This window comes from Eriocheir sinensis, chromosome 40, assembly GCF_024679095.1.
Source record: "Eriocheir sinensis breed Jianghai 21 chromosome 40, ASM2467909v1, whole genome shotgun sequence".
Lineage (NCBI taxonomy): Eukaryota > Metazoa > Arthropoda > Malacostraca > Decapoda > Varunidae > Eriocheir > Eriocheir sinensis.
In genome coordinates this window covers 6,451,932-6,468,383 of record NC_066548.1, presented here as the reverse complement: position 1 = coordinate 6,468,383, position 16,452 = coordinate 6,451,932, and the positions used below count along the sequence as shown (strand labels likewise).

The window sequence follows — 16,452 nt, the reverse complement described above, 5'->3', positions numbered from 1 at the left end:
ATGAGGTTATAACGGTTTATCTATTAGTTCGGTAAGTCCGTGCAAGCCTGTGTGGGAGGGCTGGTGGTTGGCCGCTGGCAGATTGTGAGAACATGGGCTTTGTTGATGGTGTGTGAAGGGTGTTGCAGCCCCTTTCAGGAGATGGTATTTAAACTTGTGACTAAAAGTTTTCAAAATGGGGATAATGATGGTGATCAGATATCTCACACTTCATACTTCGCTTTAACTTCATAAGTTCGATTTCCCTTGTTTTTCAAGGGAATGGAATAACACTGAATCCAAGCATTGCAGTAACGCTTCCTCATAGAAACACGGACACATTCATTGAGAGAAATGTCAAATTCTCGCATTAGACGTGCGGCCCATTAAAGCTGTCCTCCACGCCCCTGGAGCGGCAGCCGCAGGTCTTTCACGTCCCGCAGCCTTGCACGGCAGGTGTTCACTGTTTAGTGCCATGACGTGAATTCCCCACATAAAGCAGTTATTTGCCAAGCCAGCCACTCATCGGCATTACACTTTGATCCTGAAGGTCTGACTCGCCCTCGCGGCGCCGCTTTGTTATGGCCTTCAGGCCGCCGCCACTCGCCCTGATGCAGCCGTGAATCTATTGACCAGTGTCTGGCGCGACGCTTAGTGGCGGCATTTTCCTTCACCGCTCACTGCACACGTCCTTGAGGTGCAGAACTGGCCGAAATTTAAATCAGTTACTACAAATATCGACTAAAGAAAGTCGCGCGCGCACACACACACACACACACACACACACACACACAAACACACACACACACACACGTTAAAAAAAAGAAGATATGAATTAAAAAAAGCATAGTTTACAGGTAGTCACAGTTAAAATGTTAAAATGCTGTTAAAATGAACATAGGAAAAACAAATACCAATGCCTCTGAATTTCTAATCGAGCTTCGTTACGGCTGGCAGGTAAATCTGTGGAACCTGACCCACGTGCTGGCCGGGGCGGTGAGGGTGGAGAAGAACCTTTGCCGAGGTCCTCCCCACCGATGGGAACTGCTGTCACTCTCCCCGAGTCTCAACGTGATCCAGGTCAGTATCTGCGTTCCGTACTAAACTTGTCGGCAAACTTGTCATGTTGTGTGTGCATCCTTTTCCCAGCAGACATGTTTTTTTCAGGCTTTTCGCTAAAAAGAATCGCAGACCTACGATAGACACTTTTGTTTTTGTTTTTTCGTTTGAACACATTATCCGCAGGACTACGGCGTGTGTTTCTACCCGATGTGTGAGGAGCAGAAGAATTGTGATAACGTCACCTCGCCTCTCCACACCCACTGTACGACCTACGGGGGGTGCTACCAAGGTCAGTAAACACGTGCATAAAAAAGAAAGAAAACACACACACACACACACACACACACACACACACACACACACACACACACACACACACACACACACACACACACACACACACACACACGAACTTTCTGCTTTTCATAATATATTTTTTTTTATCTTTTATACTTCATCATGTACAGCAGACCATTTCTCAAGGCATGTTGTGTAAATACGATGCAAACTGATGTAACAAGTTTTTACATTTGATTCGGCGCTGAAGAACTTTGATAGAAATCCCGTGAAGCCTTAGGAACACATGATAATTTAGGTGTTTGTTGTTTGCTGTATCTGATAAGTACGATTTCCCTTTGATTTTTTTCAATGCAATAAAACTATACTGAATCAATGCATTACAGTAACGTTTCCTCATAGATTGACGAAGACATTCATTGAGAGAAAGATCAAACGTTTCCTCATAGATTGACGAAGACATTCATTGAGAGAAAGATCAAACGTTTCCTCATAGATTGACGAAGACATTCATTGAGAGAAAGATCAAACGTTTCCTCATAGATTGACGAAGACATTCATTGAGAGAAAGATCAAACGTTTCCTCATAGATTGACGAAGACATTCATTGAGAGAAAGATCAAACGTTTCCTCATAGATTGACGAAGACATTCATTGAGAGAAAGATCAAACGTTTCCTCATAGATTGACGAAGACATTCATTGAGAGAAAGATCAAACGTTTCCTCATAGATTGACGAAGACATTCATTAAGAGAAAGATCAAACGTTTCCTCATAGATTGACGAAGACATTCATTAAGAGAAAGATCAAACGTTTCCTCATAGATTGACGAAGACATTCATTGAGAGAAAGATCAAACGTTTCCTCATAGATTGACGAAGACATTCATTGAGAGAAAGATCAAACGTTTCCTCATAGATTGACGAAGACATTCACTGAGAGAAAGATCAAACGTTTCCTCATAGATTGACGAAGACATTCATTGAGAGAAAGATCAAACGTTTCCTCATAGATTGACGAAGACATTCATTGAGAGAAAGATCAAACGTTTCCTCATAGATTGACGAAGACATTCATTAAGAGAAAGATCAAAGTTTCGCATGAGATTCTTGACGCGGCCACTGTCGACCTTGTCCTGTTTTCCGCTGCAGGATTAAGATGAAATATAAAGATGAATTACTGTCAAACTAAAGAACAGCTATCAATCTTTACTTTGACACGCTTCGGATTAATTTCCCTAATCCTGATATGGGTAGAAAAAGGAAAGGTACGCACAAATTAGCGAACACACCCATTCTCTACTTGATACCGTAACCAGTCTCCTTCCTCCTCCAGGTCCCCAGTGCCACTCGGAGTGCGCGGGAGGGTGCTACGCCCCCCATGATCCCCAAGCTTGTGTGGCCTGCAGAAACTACCTCGACGGCGACACCTGCGTCCCAGACTGCTCGGCGTCCCTCACTAACAAAGTCCATGTGAGTCCGCCAGTGTGATCGTCCTTTAGATAAATTGCAATATACTTATGCCTTTCGCCACACCGTTCAAACGACTTGCATAACACAACGTCAATACATCACTTGCTTGTGGAAACGATTGTGGAGATTAACTTTTACACTTCATCATGCTGCCCATACATCTTAGGACACGTAAACAAGTCTCATACACTCACCTTTTGCCCTTTTGCCGCTGACAATATATTCTTGCAAAATATAGATGTTTCAGCTTCCTTCACAACACTGACTTTTTCTCGTTTATTATTACATCTGGGCTTCTCGTTAAATATTTACACTCCCTCCACCGACTCCCTCCCACCTCCCCAAACACGGACACACAAACACACCGTACTGTCTCTACATCATAACGCATCTACTTAGTATGAACTAACGTGTTACATTTCGAATTTATATACTTTTTTGGGTGTGTGTGATGGACTGTGCAGCACCTGGGGTACCGATGCATCCGAGAGGACGAGTGTGCCACGGAGCCGTGGACGCGGAAAACAGAGATGGGGAGCGACGGAGTTGAACAAGTGTTTTGTGTTCGTTGTAACGGTATGTACCATTACTTGGCACTTTGAACTTTCTCCTTTTCCTATCTGAGTGACTTTTCTGCTTTATTTTTCTCTCTTAGCATCGAATCAACATATCCTTGAACATTTACGACGGTGATGTGCACCATACTGCCAACCTGATTTTTTTTAATATGCACCACTATTCAGCTTTGTTAACTTCATACTGAACCAAACATGCCAGCATACCGTAGTCTTCAGAGTTCCGTATATGAATACAACTCGTACCGATCTCATGATACAAAGAATCTCGCCCCCTCCAGACAACTGCTACGGGAAGTGCCATGGGACGAAGGTCACCACAGCAAACCTGGGCCGTAAGCTGAGGAACTGCCGGTGGTTGGAGGGAAACTTGGAGATCATGGTGTCGGGAGGTCGTGAGTGTTACCTGACCTTCTCATTCTCTCTACACCTTCCACTTCCTGTTAATTCCTTTTTCTTCTCCACCTTTTGACCTTCCTGTTGTCTCTACTTCTGAAATACTCAAGTATAGTAAGACGAGTGGTTGTTGAGGCATGCACGTAATGTGTATCATCAAAATGTTTTCTAATATCTGGCAGGAAACTTGATGCAGCAGCTGGAGGACAGCCTGGGACAGCTGGAACTGGTGACAGGTTACCTGAAGGTGTACAGCTCCGACACTCTGTTTTCCTTGAACTTCCTCAGCAGCTTGAAGGTGATCGGTGGCGAGGAGCTGGTGCACGGCCGGTAAGCATCGGCAGGGAGCTTTGTTTTTCGTACACAATTATTTTTTTGTCCCATAACCAGTACCTACATTATTGCCTTCAACTCGCGACGAAATAGTGTAATTCTTTATATAGTCATGAGATAAGTTTCCCATGGTTCAAATTTATATTTTCCACATTTTCACTGGAAATAACAATATTGGTCGTCCTTGGCACCGTTCAGGTACGCCCTGTACGTGCTGGACAACGAGAAGCTGCAGGAACTGTGGGATTTGAACCACGACAACCGCAGCCTCAGCATCACCAAGGGAAAGCTCTTCTTCCAACATAACCCGAGCCTGTGCAAGGAGCTGATCCGTGAGCTGGCCATCAAGGGGGGAAAGAACCCAGACGAGGATGTCCATATGTCGCCCGCAGAGGACACGGGGCCATGTACGTATACAGTTCACTACGTGTGTTGGGAGATGTTAAATTCGGACATGTAGTTTCCGCAGGCAGCTGGAAATGGATTATTTTGGGGAGAAATACAGTCACAGGTCCATGTATCATATATCAATGAGCTATCACAGTCGAGCCGCAGTTGCCTCACGTAGTCACCTCACCATCCTGTTAATCTCTTCAAGCTCCCTCATACACTTGGGTTTTCAGGCTACAAGGAAAACCTGGAGGTGCGCGTGTCTCCAGCTGAAAGGAGACTTAACGTGTCCTGGAAATACCAATTCTACGGCAAGGATGATCGCTTCGTCATCGGCTACTACTTGTACTACAGGGAGGCTCCCCAGGATGTCACACTTTATCAAGGCCGCGACGCCTGCAACGACAACGTGTAAGTAGATGATCGCGAGTATGTCACCGTCCATCTGTCTTTCTATCTATATATGTCTATCATTATGCTGTAAAAGTCCCTGTAATGAAGAGTTAAGCAGCATCTTTCTTTCCCTCTTTTCGCTGATAAACTCTGAAACAACCTTTGTTTGTGTTTCCTCCTTCCTAGGATAAGAACGCTTTTAAGAGGGATGTATCAAGACACCTCTCTAACTGTATGTCTGTACCTCTTATACACAGCCCCACGATCAATGCGGGAGCGGTGCCATAGTTGAAAACTCCTCGTTACCAATGATGGGGATGGATTGGCGCCTGTAACTAACCTCACACTGCTCGCTGTTGCCTACACGTAATATGTTTCCTGTTTCGTCCTCAGGGTGTGGGAGAGAGAGTTTAGAAAGTACGAGAGGAACAAAACCTATAAAGTTATACTGGACAAACTGAAACCATACACGCAATATGCTGTCTACGTCGACGTCTATTACACCGACAGTATAAAAAACGCCAGTCGCTCCTCCATCAACTACATAAGAACAACGGTCAGCAGTAAGTTATTTTTCTTTTTTGCCCCGCTCTCCTTCCTCCTCTGCAGGGCCCTGGTGTGTGGTTAGCATCCGTGAGGAAGAAAAGATCAGGTGGACACGAAAGACACTACCTAACCTTGAGGAAGCTGATTGAACAAGAGACGAGATATGAAGTTTCCAGCTAAGATTTCGAGTTGACTGTACTCCAAGAATGTTGTGTGTAAACGAAAGGAACAGCTGTGTGTTATCGAAGAACAGGAGATGGATAGATATCTGGAACGCTGAGTCGAATTATCAAGTGAAGAAACTGAGTTTTTGAGGCATAAAATGACACGGTTTCTTTTTGTCCCCTTTTAGAACCCCCCAACCCGGCATGGTCAGAGATGAAGAGGGGCTCTGCTGATACGCATCACACCTACAAATGCTTATGATACTAGAGCCTATTAATTAGTGAGATGACAGATGGAGTAACTGTATACGCTGTTTTGAATTCTTCCATTTTGCAGATCCTTCCCCAGTTCGCAATCTGAGGGTGGAGCCGCAGAAGAACTCCTCCACCTTGAACGTGTTGTGGCTGCTTCCTGGGGTGGCAAATGGTCCCCTTAACATTTACGAGATTAAGTATGCCCGGCTGAAGCACACCTCCCCGGGCTCACGATACAGGGACCGTGACGACGTGTGTGACGACGTTAAGTACGAGCAGCGTGAGTGTTGCTCGGCTCGCCACTTGACAGATGAATTAATTAATAGGGACGAGAGGGACTTGAATGTTCGGTGCAAATTAACAATCCTGATTTATTTCACTCTGTAATTACTAAACGTTCTTAATTTTGCAGTGTTATGTTACTAGTTGGCTAGATGCCAAACACAGTGAGCTGGCAACAAGAAAGTTTAGTCTAGTATTTTGGCACTAACAGTTATCTTACATAACCCGCTTGCTGCCTGTCAACAGACCGGGAGGCCTCACACATTGAGCCAGCCGGCGGGGAGGAAGAGGACGTGGAAACACGTTGCTGTAACTGCTCCAACTCCGCCAGCCGCTCCATGGAGGACAGAATGTTTGACCGACAACTGGATATTAACTTCGAAAATTATGTATGGCAAAGTGTGCTTTGTAAAAGGTATGGTAGTTTACTTTTTATGACGATTTGAATGCAGTATTAGTTTGGACATAACACATATAATAGTGATTTATTTAACTTTGTTATTGTCAACTGTTCAGTCAGAGATTTTTTGGACTCTACAAAACTGTTTCTCCTCCTCAAAAGAGTCATTGTTGATGATGGCAATGGATCAACTACAACACCGGCCACCTCTAGTGCATCTACCGCCCCCACCACCGCCACGCCCCTCGGCCCAGCAGCTGCTGCTGACCTAGGAGAAAAACACACCAGGCGGCGACGGCTTAGGAGCGTGTCCATTCCCCCGACAGGAACACACAGCAGGTCACCCAGTTTAATATCTTGAAAAGTGAAATTGACAGGATCATATCAAACATTTTTACCTGCCACGAATCAGAGAAACATTGTTTTCAATTGAGAAGGTGAAAACTTTTCGAAAAAGGAAAATCAAAACATAGAACATTTTACCTTTTAAGGACGAAGAATTCTATATCTTTATATATGTCTGTTTGTTTGTTTGTCATTCTTGTGTATCTGTCTGTCTGTTGCATGTCTCATGATGGGGGGAGGCGGAGCGTGGCGGGACAGACAGGGGCTGGGGCGCCAGGATGGGGCTGGTGTGATTTCTACCAAATTGGCGGCTTCTAGTTGAGAGCATCACGTAGAGATAAAGTTGGGTACACACGTTATTGTTGTGAGTTGCGTTGACCCCGTTTTCCATCACCTCAGCTCCAGAGCCTCTGGTGGGCTAGAACCAGTTATCCCAGAACACAGGGCTCGAGTTAATCACAATTTACCTTCCCCAGTTTTCCACAGGTACTCATTTATCGACCAACCAGAAAGGTTAGGAGACACAATTGGGTAATCTAGGCGCCCAGTGCTCTGGGCGGGATCGAACCCGAGTCCGCGGATTCTTAGCTTGGCATGCTAACAACTACACCGGGTATATCGTGCGCATGCATTAATCACTCAAAATGGCTATGGTATAGTAAGCAATCTTTGCGGCGTCTTGAAGAGGTCATATAAAACGCTTATTTTCTTCCATGCAGACTGGCAGTGAAAACAATGGATTCCGAAGACGAGAATGAGGTATGCAAGGAAGTCAATGAAACTACTTCGGAGGGAACAAGTGAGTCGCTTTTTAACAGGTTGATGCTTAACCGATGAAGAAAAAAAAATCCTTTATGTGTCATGTGTTAAAGTAAAAACTTCGCCTCGACAGCTGAGGAGTGTGACAAGAAGACCGTGACGACCTCCGCCACCCGCGTCACGCTCACGGGGCTGCGGCACCTCACGACCTACAGGGTGAGTACTCGTCCCGCCCCGGAGCTGTCTGTCTGTCTGTCTGAGCACGTCTATCCATCTATATTAATCTGTTTGTCTGTATGTATGTGCGTCTGTATGTATGTTGGTCTCTCTCTCTCTCTCTCTCTCTCTCTCTCTCTCTCTCTCTCTCTCTCTCTCTCTCTCTCTCTCTCTCTCTCTCGTAAAATCAAAATGTTATCAGAAAACTGGGACGCATCAGCAGCTGTCCCCTACTCCTGCTGCAGTGCTGTCAGGTGCATCATCCCAGTGGCAGGTCCTTTGCAGAGCCTCTTCGCCATTCAATTGAGTGTTTCATCTCTCAATCATAAACTGTGAAGCATGTGCAGCTGATTTTATTTTTCCGACCAATTATTGCTCATTTTCTGACAACCTGTAACCTAGTTTTTAACTTATTAAGATATCTTCCTTTCACATGACAACTTTCAGCTCCAGAACTCATACTCTAATCAACTAAGATGCCTAGCTCCTATAAAGGTTATTCACTACAGCATTCAGTTACTTGCTTGTTTTTGCACTGCCATAATGCTCTGAGTGAGACTCAAATGCTTATTTTGACATGAATGCAACTTAGAAATAGACTTCACTGGAAAGGCTCGGACACCTGTGTGTCTGACAGGTGTGGGTGAGGCCGTGCCATCACGAGGGGAGGAACTGCGGCGACTGGTCCGTCCTGGAAGTGACAACGTCAGCTAATAGTGAGTGTGTGTGTGTGTGTGTGTGTGTGTGTGTGTGTGTGTGTGTGTGTGTGTGTGTGTGTGTGTGTGTGTGTGTGTGTGTGTGTGTGTGTGTGTGTGTGTGTGTGTGTGTGTGTGTGTGTGTGTGTGTGTGTGTGTGTGTGTGTGTGTGTGTGTGTGTGTGTGTGTGTGTGTGTGTGTGTGTGTGTGTGTGTGTGTGTATGAGTGAGTGAGTGAGTGAATGTGTGTGTGTGTGTGTGTGTGTGTGTGTGTGTGTGTGTGTGTGTGTGTGTGTGTGTGTGTGTGTGTGTACGTAGTGGTGGTGTAGAGGGTCACCTGTGCTCGTTGTGTCCTGTCTCCGTATCTACATTCTTCCAGCCATTCTTTTAATTTGTAAACTCTTCTCTGCACTTAGTTTTTTTCCTGTAATACATTCCAAGCGTCAATAATTCTGTGCTGTGAGCTGCATCTATTGACATCACTCTTGATTGATATTTAGTCTTACCTTTTTATGTTGTGTGTGTGTCTGGTGAGGGGGACGAGACTTGGGAAACCAACACGCGCGCATTGCTGGTGTGGCCCTACAGACCGACCAGGCGACTTTTTTCATCTTTTATGTATATATAATTTATTTATATGATGTTCGGAACGCAAACCTTGAAAACAAAGGGTTTCCGCCACTGTATTTTTTTTCCCAGTGTCTGTGTACAGGATACAAAATTTGAAGGTGAAAGAAGTGAACGAAAATGAAACAAATCAGCTGCCGGCGACAGTGACGCCCAACAACAGCAACCCAAGGCACTCCCTGCCCCCAAAGGCTGCCACGTCACTGGGCACCACACTGCTCGTCAGCTGGGGGCCGCCGCCGGTCCCCAGAGGTGACTCCCTGGCCTACATCATCCGATATCAATGGGAAGGCGGACTGGAGGTGGGTCGCATATAAAGACAGATTAGTACAAAAAATAATGGTATTATACCTCAGTTTACCCGGAACCTCGGGATGCACATAACATGCGAAGGAAACAAACCCTAACTTTGTGTGTGTGTGTGTGTGTGTGTGTGTGTGTGTGTGTGTGTGTGTGTGTGTGTGTGTGTGTGTGTGTGTGTGTGTGTGTGTGTGTGTGTGATTTTTTGTGGACTTACATAGAGCTTACTGTTCTAACTATATGAGTAATGGGAGTGTCCTTGTAAGTTGTTTGGTGTCAGGTCAGGACGGCCCCTGACTATGATATCCCTCCCTGATGCTCCCGCACTACCCAGGGGAGGCCGTCAAGGAGGGCCGTCATGATATGTGTGGAGCCGTCAGGGGGTTGAGGGGGGGGGGGTGCTGTCATGTGGGGCCGTCCTGGTCTTACGCCGATGACTCTACTCTGCATCACTCCTTCACCTTGCAAAACCTTACAGAAAAAGCAATGTGTGTTGGAGGACGATGCTCGCCGCAACGACTACACACTTTTGCTGAAGGGGATGAAGCTTCGCAACTTTTCCTTGAAGATTAAACTTCGCACTCGAAACGGAGATGGACCCTTAACCACCTTTAATGACCCAGTTCAAGTCAGTTCCTTGTTTTAAATGTAGTTTCTGATCTGATAATAGAATGAAGAACTTTTCATACTCCATGTAAGCATGGGACAGCACTGTGTCATTCGGTCTCTCGGTGTAGAGGAGACGGAAATGCAACACCTCCCATTGGCTTCTATAAGAGGTCTGTGAGGGCAAAGAAGTATGATATTTAATTCAAATAACTCTAACGTCATATGAAAATATAACAAAGTAAAAAGCACTTCTCACCTTGCTTTAGTTCTTGCAAACAAAGCCATTCTGCTTCAAACCTGACACTTTCAAAATCTGCTTGCTCTCTATACATAAATATGATGCAAAGGTGAATAAAAAAATAAAAAAAATCTGTGATATATGACTTCAAATGAAAGTGAGTTAAGGGAAAGTGAAAGTTGAGTTGTGTATCGACGGTGTGAGCTTCGTCTTTTGGCGAGAAAATATTTAGAATAAACGTTGGTACTTTGTAACCCAGAGACATTCCCATATACGATACTGAGTTGTTTTAACGAGGTTAAGCTCCGCTCGTTAATACCGAATGCAATCACACAAACAAAAAATAGACCATTTTATACAGTCTGTCTGTGTTTCAGTCAAAGCAAGGTGAGCAATGCTTTCTTCTGTGCTATATTTTCATACAACGTTATTTGAGTTATTTGAGTGAAATATTAGATTATTTTCCTTACAGCACTTCTAGAGAACCGCGAGAGTTATAACATTTTCGTCTCCACGGTGGGGGACTGCATGGGTACAGTGCTGCCCTCTACCAAATTTCACTTAGAAAGTCCTCCATTTAACTCGGTTTTTCATGAACAACTTTTTGTTTTCGGCAGGAAGACAATATCTACTGGATTGTTTTCATCCCGTTTCTGTGTATTGCGATGCTGGGAATTTGCATCATGGAGGTGGCCTTGTGGCTGAAGCGGCGGCGGATAGCGGCGGAGACCACCCACACCAGAGGCTATGGAGGTGAAAGGGGTGGGGCGGGGAGGGGTGTAGCGGGGAGCATTTTTTGCTTAAAAATTGCCTGCAAGATGTCTTTAGGCATCCTGTACGAGTATCATAAGAGAGGGACAATTTCAAAATGTCAGTTTCCAGTAATATATTTGCTCAGTTTTCGCAAAACAAATATGTGATAAAACGCATTACACATTAATCAAAGATTATATCAGTGATATCACTGATGTCTTCACGGCTGTCATCAGAGCTGCTGCTGCGACAATTCCTGCCCCTCCTGGAGAAGAGTTCCATCATTGACAGAGACGCTTTGAAGGTTGACCTCGATTGTGAGCTGGGCAAAGGAAATTTTGGCAAGGTGTACCGAGGCAAGCTGACGCTGTCCTCAGGGAAGGAGCAGTTGGTGGCGGTGAAGACCCACATCAATGCAACGATTCGGTACAAGAGGCGGTTCCTGGAGGAGGTCGTCGCCATGAAGTAAATAACCGCGATCAGCATTTTACTCCTCCGTATAATTAATATAAACACTGTAATGTATAATGATACTATATATGCAGCAGCAGCGGTATGGATATAATTCTATTATTATTATTTTTTATTCTATCTGGTTTCATATTTTGCGTTTTTATAATAAAAATATTTTTGACAGAGGTATACAATCAAACTTCGTGGTGCGTCTGATCGGCATCGTTAACAGCTACGAGCCCTTATACGTTGTGATGGAGCTGATGGACAACGGCGACCTCAAGAGCTTCCTCATGAACGCGGCACCGCTCTCTGACGAGGTGAGTCAAGTGGTACTCATTGTGGACACCAACGGATAACCATCAGGATAAATGAACTTGTATTTTGATAGATCTTACAAAATATGAGTTTTGATGTAAACCTCCGAAGTAAACTCGTTAGCGTGCCTGGCTGCGGATCCCAGGGCCCGGGTTCGAATCCCGGCCCGGGAAGTCTGCGTGCAGCTCTCCTAGCAGTTTATCCTCCCTTTTTGGCTGGTCGATAAATAGGCACCTGGGGAAACCTGGGGAGGGTACACAGTGGTAACCCGGATGTCACACTGGCCCTGTGTCCCGGTGTCTTAGCCACCACAGGCACAAGGGTCAATACGACGATGAGCACCGATTCCACGCGCAGCTAGCGTATGCCCCCACGCATGTTTACCTTTAATTATATGAAGTTTAGCCTTTCAGCTTCAACATATTCGTGCTTTGCTATCACTATGTACAAACGAACACGACATAATGGGTGTCGCAAAAAAAGTATTTTTCGTCATATAATTTCCCATGTAATAAAAATTTTCAGCTTCTGTAATCTAAATGTTGCCAGAAAATGAGACAAATGGCGGTGGAGGCGGCGGACGGGATGGCTTACTTGGGGTCCAAAAAGCTGGTGCATCGCGACCTGGCGGCGCGCAACTGCATGCTGGACAAAGGACTCACGCTCAAGATAGGGGACTTTGGGCTGGCCAGACACGTCACGAAGGAGTACTACATTCAGAGTCAGTACCAAGGCAGGGAGGAGCATGCATATTAACTGTCTCCCTTGCTTCTTCCCTCCCACGCCCACGCCCTGCCACTCCCCCAACCTCCTGCTCTCTCTCTCTCTCTCTCTCTCTCAACGCGTACACACACACACACACACACACACACACACACACACGCACACAATTACGTGTGCAATAACCATTCCAGCCGTGATAGCAATGTTTGGTTCCCTGTACTCTCTTCACGAGTTTCACATTTGGTCCTCGCCCTCCAGAGAGAAAGGGAGACCTGCCAGTGCGGTGGATGGCTCCGGAGTCCCTGAAGGTTTACCGCTACTCTGCAAAGTCTGATGTGTGGAGCTACGGCGTGCTGCTGTGGGAACTTGCCACAGGCGGTCTTAAACCATATGAGGTACTAACCTAGATGTAGAGGCAACATCTATAGCTGTTGACAACACGTAGATAAAATTATACCTCGTCTTGGCCTGTCTTTTACCAATGTTGTTATCCAGGACTTCAACAACAAGGAAGTGATCGACTACGTCCTGTCTCAGAAGACGCTGAGCCCTCCCGAAGATGGCCCAAAAATACTTCATCACATCATGAAGGAGTGCTGGGACTTCTGCCCCAAGAAACGACCAACCTTCAAACGCATTGTGAAACGCCTCCTTCCACAGACCCCAGAGAGATATCAGGTGAGACCTCTTTACGAGCGTACCAAGTGAAAAATGTTGGAGACAAAATAGTCATCGTGGGATGAAAAGTTGTGTAGCAAATGAGGTATACCATCTTAATGCACACACATTTGTATAATAATAAAAATAAAGGTGGGCTATTGAAAAGAGAAAGGAATGGGAAACTAAAAGCAGATTATGAGATAATAAAAGACAGTGGAAAAACAAAACAAAATGTAATGTCTTTAAACAGCTGGAATGAGTCTGATAAGTATGAAGACTAAGTAAATAGCAAATGGCTTAAAACTCGGCAATTAATAGAGCTCACAGAACTAGTCAAATATAAGGATTGTTCAGTTTCCTTCACCGATTTTCTGTTTTTATATAATTATTAGAAGATTTATAGATATATAGATAGTGATGAGAGAGAGAGAGAGAGAGAGAGAGAGAGAGAGAGAGAGAGAGAGAGAGAGAGAGAGAGAGAGAGAGAGAGAGAGAGAGAGAGAGAGAGAGAGAGAGAGAGAGAGAGAGAGAGAGAGAGAGAGAGAGAGAGAGAGAGAGAGAGAGAGAGAGAGAGAGAGAGAGAGAGAGAGAGAGAGAGAGAAATATAACAAGACGCCGCCCTTCAGGAGTACTTCCAGGGGGTGTCCTTCTACAGTTCCAGTTCTTGTGACTCTGAGAACCCTAACGATATCGACGAAGGCTTCAACGCCAGCGGGTCAAGTCAGGAAGACGTGGAGGCTGAGCATTCTTGTTCGTCCTCCTCCCGCGAGCAGGATATTCATTTCAGCAGAGAAGACTTTGACAGCCAAAGCAACGAGGATGACATTGCCGTGGACGACGACCTGGTAAAATGCTCCTCCCGTTTTACTTATATGATTTGTAACCCCAAGAAAGTACTTGTTGTGATGGTATAACTATGTCTTTTAGATGGACCGGTTCTTTTCAAAATGTTCGCTCACTAAATCATACAATATCACAGCTACTATAACAATTTCCAGTCACTGGTCTTTTGTCTCTATGTGCGCAGATGTTTTTGTTATTAAAAGGTGTCCCAATGAATTTTCTTTATGATATTTCGTCTATTGATAATCATATACGTCATCTTCCAGGTTCAGAGCCAGTTCGTTGTAATAACCAAAGAATTAAAAATGAAAGAGAACTTATACGGAGTCGTTTAGGGAAATATAACGAATCTAACGAAGCACTCTTGACAGGTCTGCCTCACCCCTGCGGAGCCTCCTGAGAGGTCATCGTGTACCCCGCTGTCCTGTCTCACCGGCCAGGTGGGTCGCCTTATTCCAGCCAATGACGCCACCAACAGGACGCTGCTCTTCCGCACACCTTGCCTAGCGGAGACCTAACTGTCCCCACTCATTGCTACCTTAAACTGGCTGCGGCAAGAGTTGTTCTTCCTACGCTACTCATCATAGGTCGAGTCAGCCGATGCAGACAATATGCATAACCATGTTAAAGCTTTCCCATTATAGAATAAGTTAACATTGTGGTTGGTGCTGTGAATTATTGTCTGTAAGCATTATCTTCTGAAGTATGTGCATGAGTATTTTCAAGTGGTACATGCTTTTCAACGAGGTGTAAGGGTCACGCTAGACTGTGCCTGAGAAGGGTGGAGAATGTCGCTTGATCGCACATCGGTATTTCTCTTCAGTGCCTGGTAGGGTCTCGTCTAAAAAGTAAGCTATTATATGAAAAAGGTAAAGTTGGAGGCATACGCTATAACTGCGTGTGGCCTCAATGCTCATTTCCGTCCCATTGGTCCTTGAATCTGTGATAGGTGAGAACCCTTTACCCTGCGACACAGGACAAGTGCAACATGAGTTACCACAGTTTCCCAGGTTTCCCAGGTACCCATTTATCGACCAGGTGGAGGTCGAGTGGTCAGCGTGCGGACATGGTGATCCCGAGGACCCGGATGTAAGTCCTACCGCAAGATGCTGTCAGTTTTCAACCATCGCCGAGTGGCGGAAGATTACCCACATGCTGTACAGCTCTTCAATCAACCCATACTTTAGCTATTTCGGACCAAGCAAGTCATATCTCACGACAGCTACTTAAGATAAAATTCGCCCGCGCCGCAAACGAGCTGGGGCAATCCACCGTCCCCTCAAGAGAGCCTACCGGCGCCATGGGCAGCACATGAGAAAAAAGCCCGAAAAGAGGAACCAATAGCTGGGTGGGATTCGCATCGACTGTCAAGACCGGGATTCGAACCCAAGGCCGCTGACTCGTAGCTAGGCATACTAACCACTTAACCACAGAGGCGCTAAACATGTTAATGATGGCAATTGATTGATTGGCTGGGGTGTTCCATCACACCACCGCAACTACCATAGTCATATGGTGCTATATAATGATGGCAAATCAAATACTATTTGATGCCTTGAGTGGTACACATAGCTAACATTTTCTTCTTTGTCAGGTCACATACTTCTAAAAAGGAAGACAAACATTTTAACAACTTGAGGGAAAACACTTCACTCCAGTGCATCCAATACAATCCAACCAACAATCATGGAGGTTAGCGTTTTGTAGAATAGGATTTTTATTTATTGAATGGTGTCTGTGCTTGCTTATTATAGAAATACATATCTGGTTTAAGATTAAAAACTTCCTTCCGTTGCCGTTTGTGTTTGCTGAACTTTCGTAAAATGGCACGACTATTTACAACTTTGGACAACTGAAAAAAATCTCTCATGTGAAACTTGTCTGAGGTGGAATCAACTGATTGCCTTAGTTTTGCTGCAACGAAACTTTGACACCTGATGCAGGCAACAAATGCATCACTGTATGCCTTCACTCAAACAAGTATGTGCAATAGGAATGTAAGTTTTGACTTTTGGGCAAAGTAATAAATGTTTCCCGAGAGGGTGAACTCAAACAGTTTTCTGTGACCTTTTCAAGAATGCTTCATCCAACAATTCTGGATTACCAAATCATTCACATTGGCATGTTACACTATTAATAAACTTCCACATTCACATCTTTAGTTATTCCGACGACTTTAACAAAATATTTAATGTGGTGATATAGTCACTGCCAGAAGTTCTGCCGAAAAAGAAAAAAATCTGGCTGAAATGCAGGAAGAATATGCAACTGTCTATGCATTTCAGCTAACTTATTAAATAGGAAATCATCTGCATTTTTATTAAGTCTTTAGTTAGATCATCTACTTTACTCGCACTCACTCCTTTCAA

General features: G+C 44.8%; 1 protein-coding gene and 1 long non-coding RNA gene across 4 annotated transcripts in view; one reads left to right on the top strand and one right to left on the bottom strand.

The window, feature by feature from the left end:
• Positions 1 to 15,716, top strand: part of LOC127009269 (insulin receptor-like) — a 23,270-nt gene extending 7,554 nt beyond the window's left edge. For all 3 annotated transcript variants that reach the window (XM_050882168.1, XM_050882166.1, XM_050882167.1), the window contains exons 5-29: positions 937 to 1,059; positions 1,225 to 1,330; positions 2,675 to 2,811; positions 3,276 to 3,387; positions 3,668 to 3,781; positions 3,965 to 4,112; positions 4,314 to 4,522; positions 4,739 to 4,916; positions 5,292 to 5,461; positions 5,946 to 6,143; positions 6,392 to 6,560; positions 6,708 to 6,884; positions 7,610 to 7,689; positions 7,783 to 7,865; positions 8,503 to 8,581; positions 9,259 to 9,488; positions 9,965 to 10,114; positions 10,951 to 11,086; positions 11,323 to 11,551; positions 11,724 to 11,859; positions 12,407 to 12,578; positions 12,839 to 12,975; positions 13,076 to 13,258; positions 13,867 to 14,085; positions 14,455 to 15,716. In XM_050882168.1, the coding sequence (XP_050738125.1) occupies positions 937 to 1,059; positions 1,225 to 1,330; positions 2,675 to 2,811; positions 3,276 to 3,387; positions 3,668 to 3,781; positions 3,965 to 4,112; positions 4,314 to 4,522; positions 4,739 to 4,916; positions 5,292 to 5,461; positions 5,946 to 6,143; positions 6,392 to 6,560; positions 6,708 to 6,884; positions 7,610 to 7,689; positions 7,783 to 7,865; positions 8,503 to 8,581; positions 9,259 to 9,488; positions 9,965 to 10,114; positions 10,951 to 11,086; positions 11,323 to 11,551; positions 11,724 to 11,859; positions 12,407 to 12,578; positions 12,839 to 12,975; positions 13,076 to 13,258; positions 13,867 to 14,085; positions 14,455 to 14,601 (3,822 nt within the window). In that variant the 3' untranslated portion in view covers positions 14,602 to 15,716. The remainder of the gene's footprint in view (positions 1 to 936; positions 1,060 to 1,224; positions 1,331 to 2,674; positions 2,812 to 3,275; positions 3,388 to 3,667; positions 3,782 to 3,964; positions 4,113 to 4,313; positions 4,523 to 4,738; positions 4,917 to 5,291; positions 5,462 to 5,945; positions 6,144 to 6,391; positions 6,561 to 6,707; positions 6,885 to 7,609; positions 7,690 to 7,782; positions 7,866 to 8,502; positions 8,582 to 9,258; positions 9,489 to 9,964; positions 10,115 to 10,950; positions 11,087 to 11,322; positions 11,552 to 11,723; positions 11,860 to 12,406; positions 12,579 to 12,838; positions 12,976 to 13,075; positions 13,259 to 13,866; positions 14,086 to 14,454) is intronic.
• LOC127009270 (uncharacterized) overlaps positions 1 to 16,452 on the bottom strand; it is a 65,768-nt gene that overhangs the window by 14,511 nt on the left and 34,805 nt on the right. The window lies entirely within an intron of this gene.